Source organism: Myotis nattereri, assembly GCF_964212035.1.
Source record: "Myotis nattereri genome assembly, chromosome: 2".
NCBI classification, from domain to species: domain Eukaryota; kingdom Metazoa; phylum Chordata; class Mammalia; order Chiroptera; family Vespertilionidae; genus Myotis; species Myotis nattereri.
In genome coordinates this window covers 39,427,028-39,448,494 of record NC_138076.1, presented here as the reverse complement: position 1 = coordinate 39,448,494, position 21,467 = coordinate 39,427,028, and the positions used below count along the sequence as shown (strand labels likewise).

At 38.7% G+C, this 21,467-nt stretch overlaps 1 protein-coding gene across 1 annotated transcript in view; it reads left to right on the top strand.

Annotated features, from left to right (window-relative positions):
* PCCA (propionyl-CoA carboxylase subunit alpha) overlaps positions 1-21,467 on the top strand; it is a 382,136-nt gene that overhangs the window by 208,845 nt on the left and 151,824 nt on the right. The window contains exons 17-18 of the mRNA XM_081082496.1: positions 16,928-17,038; positions 21,216-21,324. Of these exons, the coding sequence (XP_080938622.1) occupies positions 16,928-17,038; positions 21,216-21,324 (220 nt within the window). The remainder of the gene's footprint in view (positions 1-16,927; positions 17,039-21,215; positions 21,325-21,467) is intronic.

The following is a 21,467-nucleotide window of genomic DNA, read 5'->3' as shown; positions in this document are numbered from 1 at the left end:
ACTTCTGGTGGGTGCAGTTTGACAGCAGATTTGTTATATTATTATTGTCTTTGGTTTTTTGAAGTATGAAACTTGAAAATGTGTGGAGATAGAAAATATTGTGGTCTACATTTGACTAACTTGAGAGTAGAAAGAAGAGCTCTTTGTTTCTATGAACTAGAGAAAATTATAGAATATTTTCTAGGAAATACAATTTTGTTACCTCATGTGCATACAGGATAGTTCTAATATCTAACAAAGTGAGAGTCTATAAGCCTTTAGGGTATGTAGTGATAACTGAATTAGGACCAGCCATTACACTTAAAGAATTAAAATAGAGTTACACTTACTCCCCTTAAGGAGTAAATTGCATTCTAAATGTTATTAGCAACTTTTCATTCATAATCAAAAGATCATTTTACATTAGCTCAACATAAATTATCATCAGCTTCAGGATAATGGACTTCAACATCAAATTTAAAGTGTAAAATATAAGTTCACTTAGAATTATGACTGAATCATGTAGGAAAGACCATATGTAAACAATATTGAAAGCCCATTGTAGGTCCTTCTCAGTACTGTGTGTAGCATTATAAGCTTTCATTGCACTTTGTCCTATTGCTTCTCCAAAGCATTTATCATAACTAATTGAAGAATCAATTGTGTAATTAATTGCTAAGTTTTGGATTATCCCATAAGAATATTAGGTACATGAGGGCAGTGATGGTGTTTATCTTGTTTACTTATATATTATGGTACAAGTGCTTAGCAGTGTCTGACACATGATAACTGATGAATTCATATTTGTTGAATGAATTCATGAAAGACTGAGTGATAACTGTACCTATTTCAAGGAATTTCTAATAAACTTGGTGTGAAAAATACATAACGATGAATATAATATAAATTGGTAAATGTCTTAATAGTGGAGTGAAAAAGTAGAGTGGGAATTCAAAGGTGCGAGGTTATCTCTTTTCTCACCACCCCCTTTTGGTCCTTTGAAAGTCATGTGAGTACTGCGTTAGGGCTCATAGGTGACTGTTGAGAGTACCTCACTATGTGATTCCTTCAAACAACACCCTAGAGTAGCAGCATTTTTTAATGGACTGGTAACTTACTGGCTAGGGGAAATAAAAGGCACACGCAGGCATCTTTGGATTGTGACTTGCTATTGTCTTGTGGAAAAACAACCCGGCGTTAGATGTTGAAATAAAAGTACATACCCTTTGACCTACTTGTTCAGTTTTTGGGAATCTTTCCTAGAGAGTTAAAAGACTGACTTGTGAGATGATGTTTACGGGGACATTTGCAACAGCATTGTTTGTAGTAGCCTAAATTCCGATTCACCAGTGTTGACTAAATGGATGAAGGATTGAGTAACTTACTGTGCACCTTCACTGTAAAATACTAAGTAACTATGATTTGAAGGCATGTCCATATGTGTTGTTAAAGTAAAAAAGCAATTTGAAGAGTAATGTTAGTGCAATCTCATATTAGTTAAACCACCTTCCCATCCTAAAATAGGTTTCATTGTGTTTGGATGAGCATAAAGATGTGGTTGTGTACACATTACGACCTCTTCTAATCCTTGAGGAAACAGGTTTTCTGGATGCAGAGTGCTTAGGCTAAGAAGGTATTCCGAGGGGGCTGTACCCTTTACCAAAATGAACTCCTAATTCTCTTTCCTTGTCATTGGCCCTGATGTCCTATGCTACCACTATCTATATCATGGACTGGCGCATAGCTTCCTGAATGGGTTCTCTATACCTGCTCTTTACCTGCACCAATCCATTCTTCAGTATGGACCAAATAAACTTTTTAAAATGAAAACCCAATTATTTATCACTTCCCTACTAAAAACTGTTTAGTGTCTTCCTGTTCCTTTCGTGTGGATGCCACAGTTTCATTTTTATCACTTTCTCTCATGCCCTCCTTCTTCCTGCTTCACTATTTTCATTTCCTAGGATGTGCTGTTTTCTTTCCACCTGAGGATCTTCAAAATTAGGTTATTGTTAAAACAGCTATAGCAAAGAGAATAAAAAACAGTGACTTGAGAAAGATACAGCTTAATTACTTTCCCCTGTAATAATCTAGGAAGGATGTTGTCAGGGGCTGTTCAGGTGATTCTTATATTCACAGCAAATGGTTTTCCTTTTGGGGTCCAAAGTGACTGTGTTTGTGCCCATCATCAGGCCTCAGCAGGAAGGTGGCAGGGGCAGTGGAGGTTATGTGCTCCCCTCCTTTTGGTGCTGAATCATAAGGTCATACATGGCTGCTAGGAAGGTGAGAAATGTGGTTGATATCAAGTGGCCATATATTAAGCTAAAAAGTAGCATTTCTTTTATTAGGGGAAGGAAGGGAGAATAGATATCGGTGCATGACTAGGGAAATAAATACATCTGCTCATTTGTGGAAACACATACACACAAGACCAGAACTAGTAAGATGGTGTACCTACAGGAGATGGAGGGAGGATCTGCTGGAAATGATTGGGAAGCGTGAAACAAAATACATGGCATGAAGGGAGAGACTTCTTTGATTATACATTTTTGTATAATTCTGACTTTTAGATCTATAGTAATATTCAAAATAAGTAAAATCATTAATGTTCTAGGGAAAAAACTCAAGTGGAATACAAAGAGAAGCAAATGGACAGGAGTCTATGAATCATATACTTATGCTGAAGGAGAGAGAAAACAGCTAACCTAAAGAGCTTTTAGCAGTATTTTGATTGATAAACTAAAGACAAAATATATGTGAATAAATTTGAAATTCTAGTTAGGAGATTTTTTTTCCCTAGTTCATGGGTTAGTAGTTCTGAAACCAGTTTATGTCTATTCTGGGATTGAGGAAATAAAAACATTTTGGATAAGAAATGAAAAAGAATTCTTAGTTTTTGCCATAGATTGAAAAATAAGTATATAAATATATGTTATTGTATATGTTTATGTTTGTGAACATGCATGTGTGTATGCCCATATATAAATATATTCTCTAGCTCAGGGTTTCTCCATGTTAGCACTATTGACATCTTGGGGTAGACAATTCTTTGTTGTGGGGGCCTATCCTGTGCATCATAGGATATTTATCAACATTGTTGGCCGCTACTCACTAAATAGCAGTAGCGTCTCCTCAGTTATGACAACTAACATTTCCAGTCATTGCTATATGTGCCCTGGGGAACAAATTGCCCTTGATTGAGCACACCAGGCATCTAGATCTTGTTATCTAAATACCATCCTCTCATGAATGGAATCAGTACTCATTGATAACACGGCTGATTTCAGTAAGAGTATAAGATGAGCCTAAAATACCTTGTATAAGAAAGTAATTAAGTGTTCAAAAATGATACGGCAAAGATATAGGAGCCAGCTTTAAGAGGCTCCCACTGACCAATCAGGGAAATTTCAGCAAGAAGATAAATAATGCTAGCAATTTATTAAAGTCCATGGAATAAAATAAGAGTCTAGGAGTTCTTATAGTTATAAATAGTTGAGTATGATAATTGAGGGAGAAGGCACACTTCTTCCCTTACAGTAGAATTTTAACTAATAAGTGTAGAAAAACACTTGGCAAACACCACATTGTTTAGGTAAAAATCATTAGTGATGGATGCTAAAGTTAATGGGTGAAAATTAGTTAAGTATAATAGGAAAATAGTACCTTTAAAAATGGAAAAACCTAGCAACTTAGAAGATCAAAATTAACATCATTGGTAATGAGACAGATCAACATCATGTGCCTCTTGATATGATGCACTGAAAAGAGCACATCATTTCTGCGACATTCTTTTAAAAAATGTATAACGTGAGTATAATCAGGAGAAAACATCAGACAAACCAAATTGAAAGACAGAGTACAAAATAAATGGCTTGTACTCTTCAAAAGTGTCAAGGTCAAGGAACACAAAAGTGGATCAACTTATCTAGATCAAAGGAAACGAAGGACGCATGACAGCCAAATGCAATGTGTCCTCCTGGATTAGTTTCTGGACCAGAAAAAATTGTTTTTTCTTTTGTAGTAAAGGTCATAAATGGGACAATTGGTGGAATTTGAATAAGGCCTTTAGATTAGGTAACGATGCTGTTATCAATGTTAATTTTCAGATTTGGTTATTGTACTGTGATTGCATAAGAGATTTACTTTGGTTTTAGGAAATATACACTAAAGTATTTAGAGATTAAATCCATATTGTCTGCAACCTGCCCTAAATGTTTCAGAATAAAACAAAAACAAAAAACAAAATACCAAAAAAAAAAAAAAAAAGACTGTGTAGAGAAAAAGAGGGAAGGAGGAAAAATGAATGACAAAACAAATAAATGTGATAAGATGTTGTTAACATTTGGAGAATCTGGGAAAAGGATATAAGTAATTCTTTGTATCCTATTTTTGTGGAGGTTCTATAATTTTGAAATTATTCAAAATAAAAAGTTTTAAAAATAGGCAAAGAGGAGTATACACCCTCCTCTCTCCAAAGTTAACATGTAAGGAATAAAAACAGATGCATTTGCAATTTGTAATTATGTATCATTCATCTGACTAATTCTAAAGGAGAGAGGGGTTTAAAAAATGTTATGAAGGACAGAAAAGGAAGGGCAATTTACTGTCTAGTTTGATAACTGTTTAGTTGTTTAATTATGTTCCCCCCACCCCAAGTTGATGGTGAGTTTTTGTTAAAATAAAGAATCTTTACAGCAAAAATAAATTAGGGAAAGTTAACTTCTGTGTCCCCATGCAATAAGCAGTGGCTTTGGCCTCTGTTTGATCCTGGCAGTGTGTGGAGCTAATGTCTGGCCAGTGTTTTGGAAGCAGCAGGTAGTCAGGAGAAGGCTGCTCCTAGGGGTCCTCCTCTGTGGCTGGTCATGATTTCCCATACAGATGGGACCTCGTGAACTTTGGCAGAGGTCATCCTCAATTCCCAGTCCAAAACTCAGAGTCATAATTTTTATGAGTATGTGATTAATAATATTGTTAAAATTATAGACTAAGTCTCAGAGAGTATCTCTACTGTCTGCTTATTGTTTGAACAATGATCAGTTTAAGCGGGATTGTCTTTCCTGGGACATGGAAAAAAAGTAAATTAAGTATAAAATGGTAACTTTCAAATATGTGGGATATCTTTGAACAGTTCAATGATTTTTTTCCACTTACCTGATCCTTTGAGCTTTTAGGTATAAAATAATTTTGTTTTCATTCCCATTTGGTTTTAGAATTAATATGTAGTAGTTTGGGGAGTAGTAAGGCATCTGGATTTTGGTCGTCCCTCGTTAGCCAGTGTTTTACCTTATAGTTGTTAGGAAAGAAAAACACATAATGGTTTGATTTTGTATGGTAAGATGTAATATTTAATTTTTTAAAATTTATTGATTGATTTTAGAGAGGAAGAGGCAGGATGGGTGAGGGAGGGAGAGAGAGAGAGAGAAGAGAGAGAGGAACATTGATTTGTTCCACTTATTTATGTATTCATTGGTTGATTCTGGTTGATTCTTGTATGTACCCTGACCAGAGATCAAACCTACACTCTTGCGTATTTGGACGACACTCTAACTGAGCTAACCAGCCAGGGCAGTAATATGTAATATTTTATTCAGAGAATATTAAAGAGAAAATGTTTTTGCATGTTAATTGTATTCCTGAAACATCATTTATCAAAAGAAAAGTATATATTTTCATGCTGTATTACCTATTCAAGTAGAAAGATTTTTTAGAAGTCCATCCTTCACTTTGTGTGCTTGAGTGGCTCTGTTCTTTGATATCCAAAATGTAAATTAATATTTGCTTTTAATTATATTGAGTTATGTTCTCTAAAACAAGCACTTTTTAAACTTTAAATCTGGAATAAAAATACAACATATCATTTATCCTATAAAATTTCATACGTTTTAATTTTTTGGGTGTCATCAGTCACAAATTGATCACTAGACATCAGAAAATAATCTTATTTTTGTTCACATTATTATTAACTATTTCTGAAAGCTATGTTGTATTTTACTGAAGACAGAGTCTGATGTAATTTATTTTGGCATTGGGCACCCAGAAAGCAAGAAAATTTATACCAGTATTAGGCTGTAACAAGAAAGCCAGTAAAATTAAATATGAAGTGTATCAAGTGAGTAGTATTATTTTTATTTAACTGGATGAGGTAAGGATTAAAATCCCGAGTTAGATTGCCTTTCTAAGTTGTTCATTACTTATGCAAAAAAGCTTATAAATAAAAACATTCTGAATTCTGTGCATGAGAACACCTTTTTTTTTCCTTCTGTTAATCCTCACTTGATTTTTAGGGAGAGTGGAAGAGAGAGGGAAAGACAGAGAGAAACATCAATGTGAGAGAAATACATCGATTGGTTGCCTCTTGCATGAGCCCTGACCAGGGCCTGGTCTGGGAGGAGTCTGCAACCAAGGTACATGCCCTTGACCGAAATCGAACCCAGGACTCTGGTCTGTAGGCCAGTGCTCTATCCACTGAGCCAAACCAGCTAGGGCAGAACACCATTTCTTAGAAATAAAATTAAAACTATACCTTGATCTAACTTTCATCCTTTCCTGTAAATTATACATGAATAATTTTTTCTTTTTATTTCTTTTTTGCTTTTCTCTGTTTCTCACTTTGTTTTGGATACATTTCCATGCATGTCTACCTCCATGACATCTGTATCCTTCTGTATGTACATTCTAATCTGCCCACTCTTCTGAACTCATCATTTAGACATCATCAATCTTATCTCATGGGCATCTCAAATTTAACTTGCCCAAACTTTTCCTCTCAACCTGTCCCTTTTTTGTAAATGACATCTTCTATCATGTAGAGCCAGAAGTTTGGGTGCTGTGCTTAACTCATCTCCCCCACTCTTGACAGCCGCTAAGTCACCAAGCTCTGTCTGCATCCTGAATGTCTCTTAAATCTGGCCACTTTTCTTCATCTGTGTTGTCCACCTTCCAGCTGTGGGCTGAGGCTTTGCCATTTTTCAACCTGTCTCCTGCAATTGTCAGTTAATGGTTTCCCCCCATCTTTACTCTTGCCCCTCCCCAATCCCTTTTCCAGCAGCAACTTGAGTGATTCATGGAATGTATAACTAGTCATATCTGCCCCATTCTGGTCACTCTCAAGGTCAAGTGCAATCCTTGTATTTTGTATGGCTATCAGACCCAGAATGCCCCTCTCTGACTTTTCAGGCACACGGTTCTTTCACTTTGCTCAGACGCTTTGGCCATGGGTCCTTTCAGCCTCTACTTAGAAATAGCTGTGGTATCCATTTGCTTTACAGCAATGAAAAGTCCTCCCTAATATTACCCTGTTTGTGGCCTTCTACATCTTTTTCTATTTTCTTTCCCAGCCAGGAAAATTAGTGTAAGTCAGAAATACTTTCCTTTTCCTGGAACTCCTGTCATTTCCTATGCATGTAAATCTCTCTGGCAAATTCTTCATCAAAAGGGTTTTAGTTTGTCTGTAAAATATACAATGAAGGGGTTCATTTCCCTTTGATAGCCTGATCTCTTTCAAGGAATCTTTTATTTTTAAATTCTTGCTGCCTTTTTGTCTTTCTAAGCATCCTAACATATGGCCTTTAGTTGCTCTTCATTTTTCTCTATCTAAATATCACCTATAAGAGATAGGAAGATGTCACGTTTTGCAATGATTTCTTAGGTTTATTGGTTTCACCAGAACTTTCTTATACCTTCTGATACTTTCCCAATAGATAAATAATTACAAAGGCCTTAGAAACATTAGTGATTGAATGTGGACTCAGTCATTGTCCACAGAACAAGGTCAGGATAACTGCATTTCTCCTGGGCGTGTGTTATAAAGATATTTATTAAATCATTGTCTGTATGTAGCCGAAACCGGTTTGGCTCTGTGGATAGAGCGTCGGCTTGCGGACTGAAAGGTCCCAGGTTCGATTCCGGTCAAGGGCATGTACCTTAGTTGCGGGCACATCCCCAGTGGGGAGTGTGCAGGAGGCAGCTGGTCGATGTTTTTCTCTCATCGATGTTTCTAACTCTCTATCTCTCTCCTTTCCTCTCTGTAAAAACTCAATAAAATATATTTTTAAAAAAAATCATTGTCTGTATGTAATAACTTCTTCCATGGAGTATTTGTGTAGCTAAAAGGAATGATATTAATATTTGAATTGTGGGACTTCCTCTAAGTATTTTAAAGAAGTTTGAAGAGATTAAAAATTGGATTTTATAAAATTTTATGCACATAGTATCTTCTGAGAACAGAGATGCTCAGAACTTTTCATATGATTGTTGGTATGGTTTATTATAAAGAGATGCATAGAGAAATGCCTAGAAGTGTGTATTAGGTTGTTGACATTGATTGCCTTAGAGATAAGAAGTCATATTGTAGAGATATATCCTTCTTCCTAATGCATACACATTAGGGTATGGGGTAACCTTCTGTAACAAAGTTTCCTAAATACAGTGGTATGAAAGGGCAGGAATTTATTTACTTCCCATGTAACACTCTGGCTAGTTTATGCTGATGGGGCCAGTTAGTGTTCTGTGGTCATTCCGGGAGACACTGATCCTCACATGCACATTCCCATTCCCATCTTGCTTGCTCCGCTTTATCTACATCGGCAAATCTGAGTTTGAGCAATATCAGGAGCTCACAGGAAGAGAGAAATAAAGCAAGTCCAAGCAAGCAATTCTTTTTTCAAGGAAGTGAGGCCAGATTTGGATACATCACTTTAACTTACAGTCCCTTATGTAGAAATTAGTTTGTCACGTCTAGGTATAAGGTAGACAGGTAAATTCCATCTGTGTCTGGGTGGTCTTTTGTTCAGCTAAGACTATTACTGTCAAAAACATGAAAAGCAGATTTTAGGGGAAACCAGCAGTTTGTCACAATATACTTACATATTTAAAATTTTTTAATGTATTATTATTTTAATTTATATTATACTAAACTTTAGATAATTATCCAGTCTCTCTGGATCACAATTTTCTTTTTTTAATCCTCACCTAAGGATATTTTTCCCTTTTTAGATAGAGTAGAAGGGAGAAAGGGAGAGAGGGAGAGAGAAACAGTGATGTGAGAGAGAGACATTGATTGGTTGCCTCCTGCACATGCTCCAATCAAGGCTTGGGATTGAACCTGCAATCCAAATATGTACCCTTGACCAAGACTCTTCATTGCACTAACCACTGAGCACTGGCCAGGGCATCTTTTCTTTTTTTTTTAAATCCTCACCCAAGGATATATTTTTATTGATTTTAGAGTGAGAGGAAGGAAAAGGGAGGGGGACGGCATTTATGTGAGGGAAAAACGTTGATCATTTGCCTCCCGTACACATCCTGACTGGGGATTGAACCCACAGCCTTTTGGTGCATGGGACAATGCTCCAACCAACTGAACCATCTGTCCGGGGCACAGTTTTCTTATTGTTTTTTTTTAATATATTTTATTGATTCTTTACAGAGAGGAAGGGAGAGAGACAGAGAGCCAGAAACATTGATGAGAGAGAAACATTGATCAGCTGCCTCCTGCACACCTCCCACTGGGGATGTGCCCGCAACCCAGGTACATGCCCCTGACCGGAATCAAACCTGGGACCTCTCAGTCCGCAGGCTGACGCTCCATCTACTGAGCCAAACCGGTTTTGGCCAGTTTTCTTATTTTTAAGTCTCCTTTTTCCTTGTAATTTTTAAAAATTCTATCCCTGGTTACTGAAAGTTCACTAAAAACAGGTTCTGTTAATAGCTTCCTCATTTTTCTTACTGTGATATCTTATTGTGACATGAGTAGTAGGGGTAGAATAAATGTTGATAGATATACATGTTGATAGATGTAGATTAATTTGCTCAGAATATCAACATTGTTAAAACCTAATAGCAGATATTGGCAAACTTTTTTGGTAGAGAGCCAGAGATGCAATATCTAGACTTTGTGGAGTACATGGTCTGTGTTGCAACTACTTGACTCCATTGTTGTAGCATGACAACAACCATATGTAAACACTGCTGTATTCCAATAAAATTTTATTTACAAAAATAGGTGGTAGGAGATTTGACCTGCAGGGAATAGTTTCTTTAGACCCTTCATTTTATGATCGCTATGTCCTCAAGATAGAAATAGGTACCAATTTAGATCTGTGGAACTTCATTCTTACAGAGTATAAAATTGGAAAGTAGGTAGGTAGATCACTGCTGGGGCTTAGGATGCAGTACTTCTATCTGATGTTTATTATATACTAGAGGCCTGGTGCACAAAAATTTGTGCAATGGGGGGGAGGGGGGGATCCCTCAGCCCGGCCTGTGCCCTCTCACAGTCTGGGACCCTTCAGGGGATGACCACCTGCTGGCTTAGGCCTGCTCCCTGGGGGATTGGGCCTAAGATGGCAATCAGACATCCCTCTGGCAGCCCAGCAGCCCTCGGGGGATGTCAACTTGCCAGCGGGGAGTAGGCCTAAACTGCAGTCGGACTTCCTTAGCGCTGCTGAGGAGGCAGGAGAGGCTCCCACCACCACCACTGTACTGACAGCCATCAGCCTGGCTTGTGTCTGAGCAGAGCTCCCCCATGTGGGAGCGCACTGACCACCAGAGGGCAGCTCCTGCATTGAGCGTCTGCCCCCTGGTGGTCAGTGTGTGTCATAGTGACCAGTCATTCCCAGTCTTTCTACTGTTAGGGTCAGTTTGCATATTACCCTTTTACTATATAGGATAGAGGCCTGGTGCATGGGTGGGGGCTGGTTTGCCCTGAAGGGTGTCCCAGATCGGGGTGGGGGTCCCGCTTTGGTGCCTGGCCAGCCTAGGTGAGGGGCTGATGGCTGTTTTCAGGCTGGCCACACCCCCTTTAGGGTAGGGATCCCCACTGGGGTGCCTGGCCAGTCTGGGTGAGGGACTGAGGGCCGTTTTCAGGCTGGCCGGCAACTGGAGCTCCCAACTGGCTCTCCCAACTGGAGAGCCTTTTTTTCTTTTTTCTTTAATTCTGGCATTTATTTACCTTCTATAATTGAAACTTTGTTGCCGTCACTGGAGCTGAGAGCCGAGAGGCTCCTGCTTTCTCCATCTCTGAGGCCACGGCCTGCTGAAAGCAGGTATCTGGGGTTTGTTTACCTTCTATAATTGAAACATTTTTGCTTGCGGAGCTCAGAGCCAGGCTGTAGCAGGCGGGGAACCTTGGCATCTTCCATCACTGGAGCAAGCAAGCCTCCTGCTCGCTTCAGCTGCGTGGCTGCCAGCCGCCATCTTGGTTGGGTTAATTTGCATATCTCGCTGATTAGCCAATGGGAGGCGTAGCGAAGGTATGGTCAATTACCATGTTTGTCTATTATTAGATAGGATTGCCTTCTGCTCTACATTCTCATATCAAAGGATAATAATGAGCACTAAGATAATAATATACCTTCTTGAGTGGCAGACATTGCATTCAGCACTATCCTATTTGTAGTTCAATTATTATCACCATTTTACAAATGAGGAAACTGAAACTTTTGAGAGCTTACATAGCTTACCCAGAGGTGGACTTGGTACTTGAACTGGGGAGATTCTTTGCTTACTTGATCATTGTAAAAGTGAAGGCTCAAGAAGACTTGAATAGCAGGATAAGATTCAGTCTTCCTAGGTTTGTTTCACAGCATAATGGTACAGGTTAGAACTATACAGAAGCTGGAGGGAATGAACAAATCCCAGATTTGCTTCAACTTCAGCTTTATTATGTTTCAATTGCCCTGCTCTTCTTATGGAAGCCTGTTTTCCCTGGATTTGAAATGCCTCTTTTCAGTACCTTTCATTCCTACTTAACATCGTTGTAATCTATGTGACCAAGATCAAGTACTCTTTTCATAAAGTCTTTCTATGTCATAAAACTCTCCCGATGCCATTCATGTCCCTCTTATAGCAGTTGATATTTGAACTTTACTTTGTAGTAGACATTGTGTATTAGGCTTAGTTTTTCCTACTAAATCATTTTTTCCTACTAGATCAGAAGCTTTTCTCCTCTTCTTCCTCCTCCTTTATTCTCCTTCTCTTCTTCCCTTGATATATAATAAACTTCTCATGTATATATCTGTGAAATCATCACAATTAAGATAGTGAACATTTCTTTCACCTCCAAAAGTTTTCTTTTGGTTTTTAAATGCCCATAGGAGTTACTTCATTTATTTTTTTCTTGCATAACTCAACAAGCTGATTTTATTTCATGTATTTACTTGAGGCCCGATGCATGAAATTCATGCAAGAGTAGGCCTTCCTTCCCCCGGCTGCCGGCACCAGCTTCCCTCTGGCCGCTGGCAGGTACCCGGGACCCGGGGTTCCCTTGCAGCCCCAGCTTCATCTGGAAGGTCATCCAGAAGGACGTCTGGTCTAATGAGCATATTACACTTTTATTATTATTATAGATTTTTAACGTTAAATTTATTGGGGTGACATTGGTCGACATGATCATGTAGGTTTCAGGTATGAGTTTCTGTGTTACAAGGTCTGTGTATTGCACTGTGTGCCCAACACCCAAAGTCAGATCTTCTCCTGTGACCATATATTAGGACCTCCTTCTCCCCCAACCCCCTTTCCTCTGGCAACCACCACACTGTTGTGTTCATGGGTTTTAGTTTTATACCTCACATATGAGTGAAGTCATATTATGGTTCTTAGCTTTTCCTGACTGACTTATTCCACTTAGCATAATATTCTCAAAGGTACATCCATGTTGCTGCAAATGGCAATATTTCATCCTTCCTTATGGCTGAGTAGTATTCCATTGTGCATATGTACCACAGTTTTTTAATCCAGTCCTCTATTGCTGGATGTCTTGGTTACTGTGAGTAATGCTGCAATGAACATAGGGGTGCAGGTATCTTTGCAAATACATGATTTGGAGTTTTTTAGGTATATACCCAGGAGAGGGATTGCTGGGTCATATGGTAGCTCTATTCATAATTTTTTGAGGAACCGCCAGATTGCTTTCCATAGTGGTTTTAGCAGTCTGTATTCCCACCAGCAGTGAATGATGTTTCCCTTTATTCCACAACCTCTTCAACACTTGTTATTGCTTGTCTTGTATGGCCACTCACAGGTATGAGGAGGTATCTCGTAGTTTTGATTTGCATTTCCCTAATTGCTAGTGAGATTGAACATCTTTTCATATTGATTGTTCATATATCATCTTGAGAGAGGTGTAGATTCAAAGCAATCCTGAGGAAAAAAGAGAACAAAGCTGGAGGTATCACGCTGCCTGACTTCAAATTATAATGCATAGCTACAGTAATCAAAACAACATGGTATTGGCAGAGAAACAGACTGTATATCAATGGAACAGAATAAAGAGTCCAGCTATAATACCACATGTATATGGACAGATAATTTTTGTCATAGGAGCCAGAAACACAATGGAGTAAAGATAGTCTCTTCAATAAATGGTGCTGGGAAAATTGGAAAGCCACACGCAAAGGAATGAAACTAGATTACAGTTTGTCCTCATGTACAAAAGTCAATTCAAAATGAATCAAAGACCTAAATATAAGATCTGAAACAAGAAGTTACATAGAAGAAAATATAGGTACCAAACTTATGGACCTTGGTCATAGAGAACATTTAATGAACTTGACCCCAAAGGCAAAGGAAGTAAAGGCAAAAATAAATGAATGGGACTAGATCAAACTAAAAAGCTTCTGCACAGCAAAAGAAACTGACAACAAAACAGAGAGGCAGCCAATCAGATGGGAGATGATATTTGCAAACAGTAGTTCCAGCAAAGCTTTAATATACAAAATATACAAAAGCTTTCATAGAACCTTTGCAATCCATCTTCTCTCCAGTCCTGCCCCAGTGTAGCCGCATGATCTGATTTCTGTCACTGTAAGCTGTTTTACATTTTCTGTAATTTTATATTAATACTAGAGGCCTGACCAGTGGGGATTGGGCCAGACCCGGCTCTCCGACATCTTCTGAGGGGTCCTGGATTGCCAGAGGGCGGTTTTCGGGTGACGCACCCCGGAATCGGGCTCCCTCCTCTCTGGTTCCAGGTGCATCACTCGAGAACTGCAGCTGACAAGTCACCACAGCTTGGCAGCTCCTGTGTTGAATGTCTGCTCCCTGGTGGTCATTGCACATCATAGCTACCAGTCAGATGGTCAGACGGGTGCTTAGGCTTTTATATATATAAACTAGAGGCCCGGTGCACAAAAATTTTTGCACTCGGGGCGGGACGGGGAAGGAAGCCCCTCAGCCCGGCCTGTGCCATCTCGCAGTCTGGGACCCCTCGGGAGATAACGACCTGCTGGCTTAGGCCTGCTCCCAGGTGGCAGAGGGCAGGCCCAATCCCTAGGTGCAGCCCCTGGTCGGGCTCAGAGCAGGGCCGATTGGGGAGTTGGGGCGCCGCCCCCTGTCATGCACAGAGCAGGGCGGATTGGGAGGTTGTGATGCCACCCTCAGTCACATTCAGGGTAGGGCCGATTGGGGGGTTGGGGCACCGCCCCCTATCACACTCAAGGCAGGGTCGATGGGGAGGTTGTGGCGCCACCCCCTGTCACGCACAGAGCAGGGCCAACCGGGGATGGGGCGCCACCCTCTATCACCCACAGAGCAGGGCCGATCAGGGGGTTGGGGCGCCGCCACTCTCACACTCAGGGCAGGGCCGATGGGGAGGTTATGGCTCTACCCCGTCACACACAGAGCAGGGCCCGTGGGTGGGTTTGGGGCGCTGCACCCTGTCACACACAGAGCAGGGCCGATCAGGGGGTTGGGGCGCCACACCCTGTCACACACAGAGCTGCAGGATGATCAGGGGGTTGGGGAGGTCCTCCCTATCAGGCACAGAGCAGGGCTGATCAGGGGGTTGGGGCGCCTTCCCCTGTCACAAACAGAGCAGGGCGGATAGGGAGGTTGTGGCCCCGCCCCCTGTCACACACAGAGCCGCAGGGCGATCAGGGGGTTTGGGCGCTGCCCCCTGTCACACTAATCCCGGTGCCGGGAGGCCTCTCGGCTCCGCTGATCCCGGTGCTGGAAGGCATATTACCCTTTTACTATATAGGATAGAGGCCTGATGCATGGGTGGGGGCCGGCTGGTTTGCCCTGAAGGGTGTCCTGGATCAGGGTGGGGGTCCCCACTGGGGTGCCTGGCCAGCCTGGGTGAGGGGATGATGGCTGTTTGCAGCTGGTCACACATCCTTCAGGGTGGGGGTCCCCACTGGGGTGCTTGGCCAGCCTGGGTGAGGGGATGATGGCTGTTTGCAGCTGGTCACACATCCTTCAGGGTGGGGGTCCCCACTGGGGTGCCTGGCCAGCCTGGGTGAGGGGATGATGGCTGTTTGCAGCTGGTCACACATCCTTCAGGGTGGGGGTCCCCACTGGGGTTCCTGGCCAGTCTGGGTGAGGAGCTGAGGCCTGTTTTCAAGCTGGGGGTGACTGAAACTCCCAACCGCTCCTTTTTTTCTTATTTTTTTTTTTTTAATTCTGGGCCAGCTTTAGCTTTGAGGCTTGGCTCCAGCTCTTAGGCCTCCGCTGCTGAAAGTAGGTTTCTGGCCTTTGCTTACAATGTTGCGATCCTGCTGGCTGAAGCCTGGCAGGTTTCTGGGGTTTTGTTTAGCTTCTATGTTTGCTACATAGTTGCTTGCAGCTCAGAGGCCTGCAGCGGCAGGCGGGGAACGTTGGAATCCTCCGTCACTGAAGCAAGCAAGCCTCATGTTAGTTTCAAGCTGCCTGGCTGCCAGCCGCCATCTTGGCTGACAGTTAATTTGCATATTGCCCTGATTAGCCAATGGGAAGGGTAGCGGTCATACGCCAATTACCATGTTTCTCTTTTATTAGATAGGATGCTCATATGGTATGCATTTTTTTTGGTTTGTTGAATTCATAATAATTCTGAGATTTATCTTTGTACATATTAGTGATTCATTTCTTTTTATTGCTGTGTAGAATTCCATTGTATGGACAAACCACATTTTAAAAATTCATTTACCTATTGATGGACATTTAGATAATTTCCAGTTTTTGACTATTGTAAATCAAACTGTTAACCTTTGTGCATAAGTGTTTGTACAGGCATATGGTTTTATTTTAAGTTGGGTAAATACTTGAGAGTGAATATTTAACTTTTTAAGAAACTGCCAAATAGTTTCAAAGTGGATGTGTCAACTTATATTCCCCACCCAAGGGTATGACAGATCATTTTTTTTTTCACATCTTCACCATCACTTGCTATTATCTTTCTCTCAACCTTTAGCCACTTAAATTAGTGTTTGGTGATATCTTGTTGTGTTTCTTTTGCAATAGAGATGCTGAACTTTTTTTTTTCTTTTTGTGCTTACTGGCCTTTTGTATGTTTTGTGAAATGTCTGTTCAGATCTTTGCTTTTATTTTCATTTTGGTTTGTTTGTTAAGTTATTGTATTGTTAGCATTCTTTATATATTCCAGTTACAAGATTTTATCTGATATATATCTTGCGAATATTTTATCTCTGTCTGTTGCTTGACATTTCATTTTCTTAACTATATCCTTTGAAGAATAGACTTTTAAATTTTGACGAAATACAATTTGTTGATTATTTTCATAATTTATAGTTTTTGTGTACTAAGAATCTGTTGCCTATCACATGCTAAGAGATTTTCTCCTATATTTTCTTCTATGTTTTGCACTTTTAGGTTTTATTTTTAAGTTTGTGATTCAACTTGAGTTAATTTTTGTGTATGGTGTGAGTTAGAGTTGAGGCTATTTTCTTTTTTCCTAAATGGATATCTCATTGTTCCACCCCTTATTGAAAAGACATTTATTTCCCCATTGAATTGACTTAGCAATTACCAGCTTCTTAAATTTACATTTAGAGTTTTATTGCTACCTCAAGTTCAGATATTTTTTTGTTGTTACTTGAAGTGAATGAGATGATTAAATTTCCATTGTTCTTGCTAGATCATAGGAAAGTGGTGATAAATTTCTCCTGATAATAAGAATTAGATTTTTAACTGACTTATTGTTCTCCAGTTCAATCTGATCTTTTATTTTTAGGTGTTATACATAATATTGCATTACTTCGAGAGGTAATAATCAACTCACGCTTTATAAAAGGAGACATCAACACTAAATTTCTTTCTGATGTATATCCTGATGGCTTTAAAGGTTTGTATGCATTGAAGTATTTTAATATTAAAGTTATTATTTTTTACTTATTGTAATGTATACTTTTTTCTATTTTGAAATTAAGGCCTTTGGCCTATATTATTAACATACTTAGAATATCCTAGACTATTGACAGTATGATTTTGAGTATTCATGAGTAATTCACAAATGTGTAATCTATAATTTCGCTGAGTAAAGAATTAAACTATGTGGAATGTGCACTAGTCCAGTTTTGAAGCAAACATATAGCCAGAGAATTAGCTTACCTGATTTTCTGATTTCTGCAAGTCAGAAGAGTTCTGCAGGAACTGTTCTTTAATAATTAAACACTATATGTGTATGAAAATTAGCGCTGAAAATTTCAGAATACCAGTTGCTATTCCTCTTAATAAAAATGAAGATGTCTACGAAGATGATGGTTTGTATTCTGAAAAAATTGGTTTTGAGTAAAATAATGAGTGGAATGTGAAATTTAGTACTGCAAAGTTATCAGTGAGTGTTTCCAAGTAGTAGGAAAATTGCTCATCAAGTTAGAGACAGAGAAAACCATTTAGTGAGCATTGAAAACATAGTTAAATGATATTAAGAAAGGACATGACTTACATGAGACTTAATAGAAATGTTATTCATGTGAAAGCAAGAAGCCTCTACATGTATTTCTAATGAACTTAGGGATATATGAAAATTAGATATCCTCTCACAAATATCGTGTTCTTTATATCCATTTAAAGTCTTTTACTAGATAAAATTTCTCAATCATTTTAGAAAATGTATTTAGATTGAAGTCAACTTCATGTAGTTGAACTATTGAATACATTTACAAAGCAATTTCTTACCTCAGAATTTACAGTACAGTATTTTCGTAAGACTAAATGGAGATTATTGTTTTGATTGTTCTCTCCAAAACTTTAATGCTACAGGGTTTTATCATTAGTACCAAGAGAAATGGGGAATGTTTTTTATTTGGGAACTGAAATAAGACTAATGAATCATCAGTCGTTTTCCTGAACTTTTAAATTTTTGTAAATATAAAATACAATCTTAATATATTACAGTTTTATATTTGCATGATTATTTCATGCTATCATGAAGTTAGGAACCACTTATGTTATTGCTTTTTATTGTATCCCTAGCAACTACACAAATTCTAGGTTCAATCAGGATTTTCAGATGCTTTTGTGTCTGCCTGGTGAATGCATCTGTGGAGGTGATATGACATGAAACAGTAGGCAGAAGAAACAGCAGGACAATACTTCAGGGAACCTTTCAAACAGGCATATTGTATGTGTGTATGGGTTCTTATAAATGCACACATTTACATATGTGTCTCTATATATATGCATGTATGACATAGAGAAGAAAATGGGGAATTAAAATTTCTAATTGGAGTTTACTCTGTGCTGTACATGTAACAGTAATGTTCCAAATTCTAAAGGGAACTCAGATATTTACCTAGAACCTAATATTAAAATTTTTTGTGATAAACTTAATATATTACATTGTTTTTTTGGTAGGAAATTATCAGCATTGTCACAATAATTGTGTTTATTATGCTTATGCAGAATTTTAAAATTCTTATAAGTCATTAGAATGGCCTTTAGCAATTTTTAACCTCAGCTTTCATTTTACATCTGAGGAAGCCAAAGCACAGAGAGATTAGGGCTAAAAAACCAGTAATATGATAAAACCAGAAATTGAATTTAGAGCTTTCAACTTTTCTTTTAGTACTCATTCAACTTTGGAAGGATTCAAAGTCATAAATCACAGAAGTTTCAGAGTATGCTGTATGTTGTCATATTGCCTGTAAGGACTTTGAAGTACATACCTATATTTACCATTCTTCATGTCTACCTCTTATTTTCTCATGTGATTTTCATGTCAGTTCTTTCTTCTCTGAATGGCTACTATCTCTTGTTCTTTATCTTCAGATTACTCTGTCCCCCCCCCCCCAACCCCACCCCCATTTTTCTCTAGAGCAGGTCTTAAATGTATTAAACTGTGTCATTTTGATTGTTTGATATATGCGCCTGAAAGAGCAGCAGGAAGTGGCAACTGAAGTTAATCCAGGATCTTCTCCATATGTTTGAGGCAGGGTCACTTTGCCCCTTTGGGATTACCCATCTGCTTTCCATCTGTCCAGCTATCATAGGCCTATGCATAGGCAAGTGCCTATTTTTATAACTGCATAGAAATTTTTTATGATAGGTGTTTACTATCCCAAGTTTATTTGTAGACTAGGACAGTGTTCCTAAAGGTTCCTAGATTGAACTTTGAAATGATTGTAAGTTTTAAAAATAGGATACACAAGAATTTGTTCTTCATGTCAACTTATTTTATTCTATTGTTGCAAAGCTATTTTCCTTTGATTAAAAAAAATAAATGGAAATGGGGATGAAGGTATTTTGATTCTGAAATAAAGAAAAAATGAGAAAGTATTTTAAGACCTATAATTTCTGTTGTCCTGTAGTGAACATTTTGGATTTATTTCTCGGCTGCATTACTACACTGAAATCGCCAGCCTCATCAAAAGAAATGATCAAAATCACCTGAAAAGTTGCAAAATTTTTATAGACATTTGATTCAATATAAGAAAAATACCTTTAATTATACTTATTCTCCTCCCCCCGCCCCCCAACTGAATTTAGTCAAGGATTTCTTTACCTTTAAGAGTGGTACTATGATATATGGACTGAAGTGTGGCCTTTAAACATCCAGTCATTAAAATTATTTCAACAAATAATAGATGTAAGCTCTAGAAGAAATTCAAAGACAAATAATACATTTTTCGTGCTCTTGAGCTTATATCACAAGAGAAATAAACAATAAACATGTAAAGAACTAATTACAGGATAGACTAAAATAAGTGCTAAGTAAAGATATAAGCAAAGTACCTTAGTAGAGGCAAAAGAAACCAATTCTGATTTAGGGAATCAAAGCTGGCTTCAAGGACAAGGTAGCATTTAGACTGTTGAAACACCTTTCCAAGGACTCTATTCCATAGGCTCCAGGGCTGCCAAACGCCTTGAGAGAACTACTGTGCACATCTCCTCCTAATCCATCCTTTTTGATGTAATGTTGATAGTTTGAAATTAGCCCAGGAGAAAGCATTTACAATGAGGATGCTGCATGCTGGGGCTTTCCCCGCCCTTCAGTTTCATGAAGCTCCTCCCCATAGAAAATTGTGCTGCAGATCTGGAAAGTATCTGCCTTCTAATGGTGAATACTTTTAGTCATTGCTATTTTAAATGATTTTTTTAAACATAATGTTTGAATTGCCTCATTTCTTTCAAATGAATTTAAATAACTATCCGAGTGTTTTTTCTTTTATGAATTTTACAAGTAGCATCTTGTTGATGATTCAGCATTCAAATTGCCTACACTGTACCATTTAATACTCTACTATCTGTGTATAGTACTATGGCAAATAATAGTGTTAGAAATAGTGGTGAAATGAAACTTGGAAGGGACATTTTAACCTGCATTCCCTGGAATATAGAATCCTGCCTTGATAGACACTTTTTGAGGAATTGTGCAAATAGAGCAGATTTCCCTGCTGCACAAGACTCAGCCAGACCAGGGAGCCTTCCTAAGCCTTGTTAGGCTAGACCACTGTCCCCAGGTCCACTCTATTATGCTAGGACCTAAAGAGGGGAAGGAGAGAGATTGGTGGGCTGGTTGGTTGGGATTCAAACCCTGACTGCATGCAAGAGTATCACACCTTTATTTTCCGTTAATCCTTCACACTACAAAACATGCCCTTCCCAGTGTCCTGACCAGCCACACTCCTTTTCTACTTTCCTTTATCCTCTACTTAGACGTTAAATTTGGGATGAGGAGTGATAAGGAGAAGCAGATGTGAAGAGCCTTAAGTATGGTTTTCCTAGAGATCTGAGTATGGTTTTTTATTTGTAATTGTTTTGTTCTGTACCTGCTTAATATTCCTTTTTTCTTTCTTTTAGAAATTAGACTATAAACTTCTAGTTAGCAGGATTTTTTGTCTCATTTGAATAATATTGCTCCCTCCCATTTCCCCTGCAGGCTCCAATGTCTGGAATAATACTAGCTCCATAAGAGATGCTGGATAGTATACTTGTTTGAATGATTCATAATTCTAAAAGATAGAAGCATAGATGTTGACATTATGTATTTGATTGATTGCTTGATTGATTTCCCTCAGGACACAAGTTAACAGAGAGTGAGAGAAACCAGTTATTGGCAATAGCATCATCATTGTTTGTGGCATCCCAATTAAGAGCACAACATTTTCAAGAACATGAAAATTCAAGGTACGTTAGATCATTTAAAACAGAAGACATGAACAGAAAAATATTAATTATCTAAAGGACAGGAAATTACTAATAAAAGATCTAACTAATCTCAATTCTAGACGTTCTTATGAGTGTTTGAAGTATAATAAAGTTATAGTGCT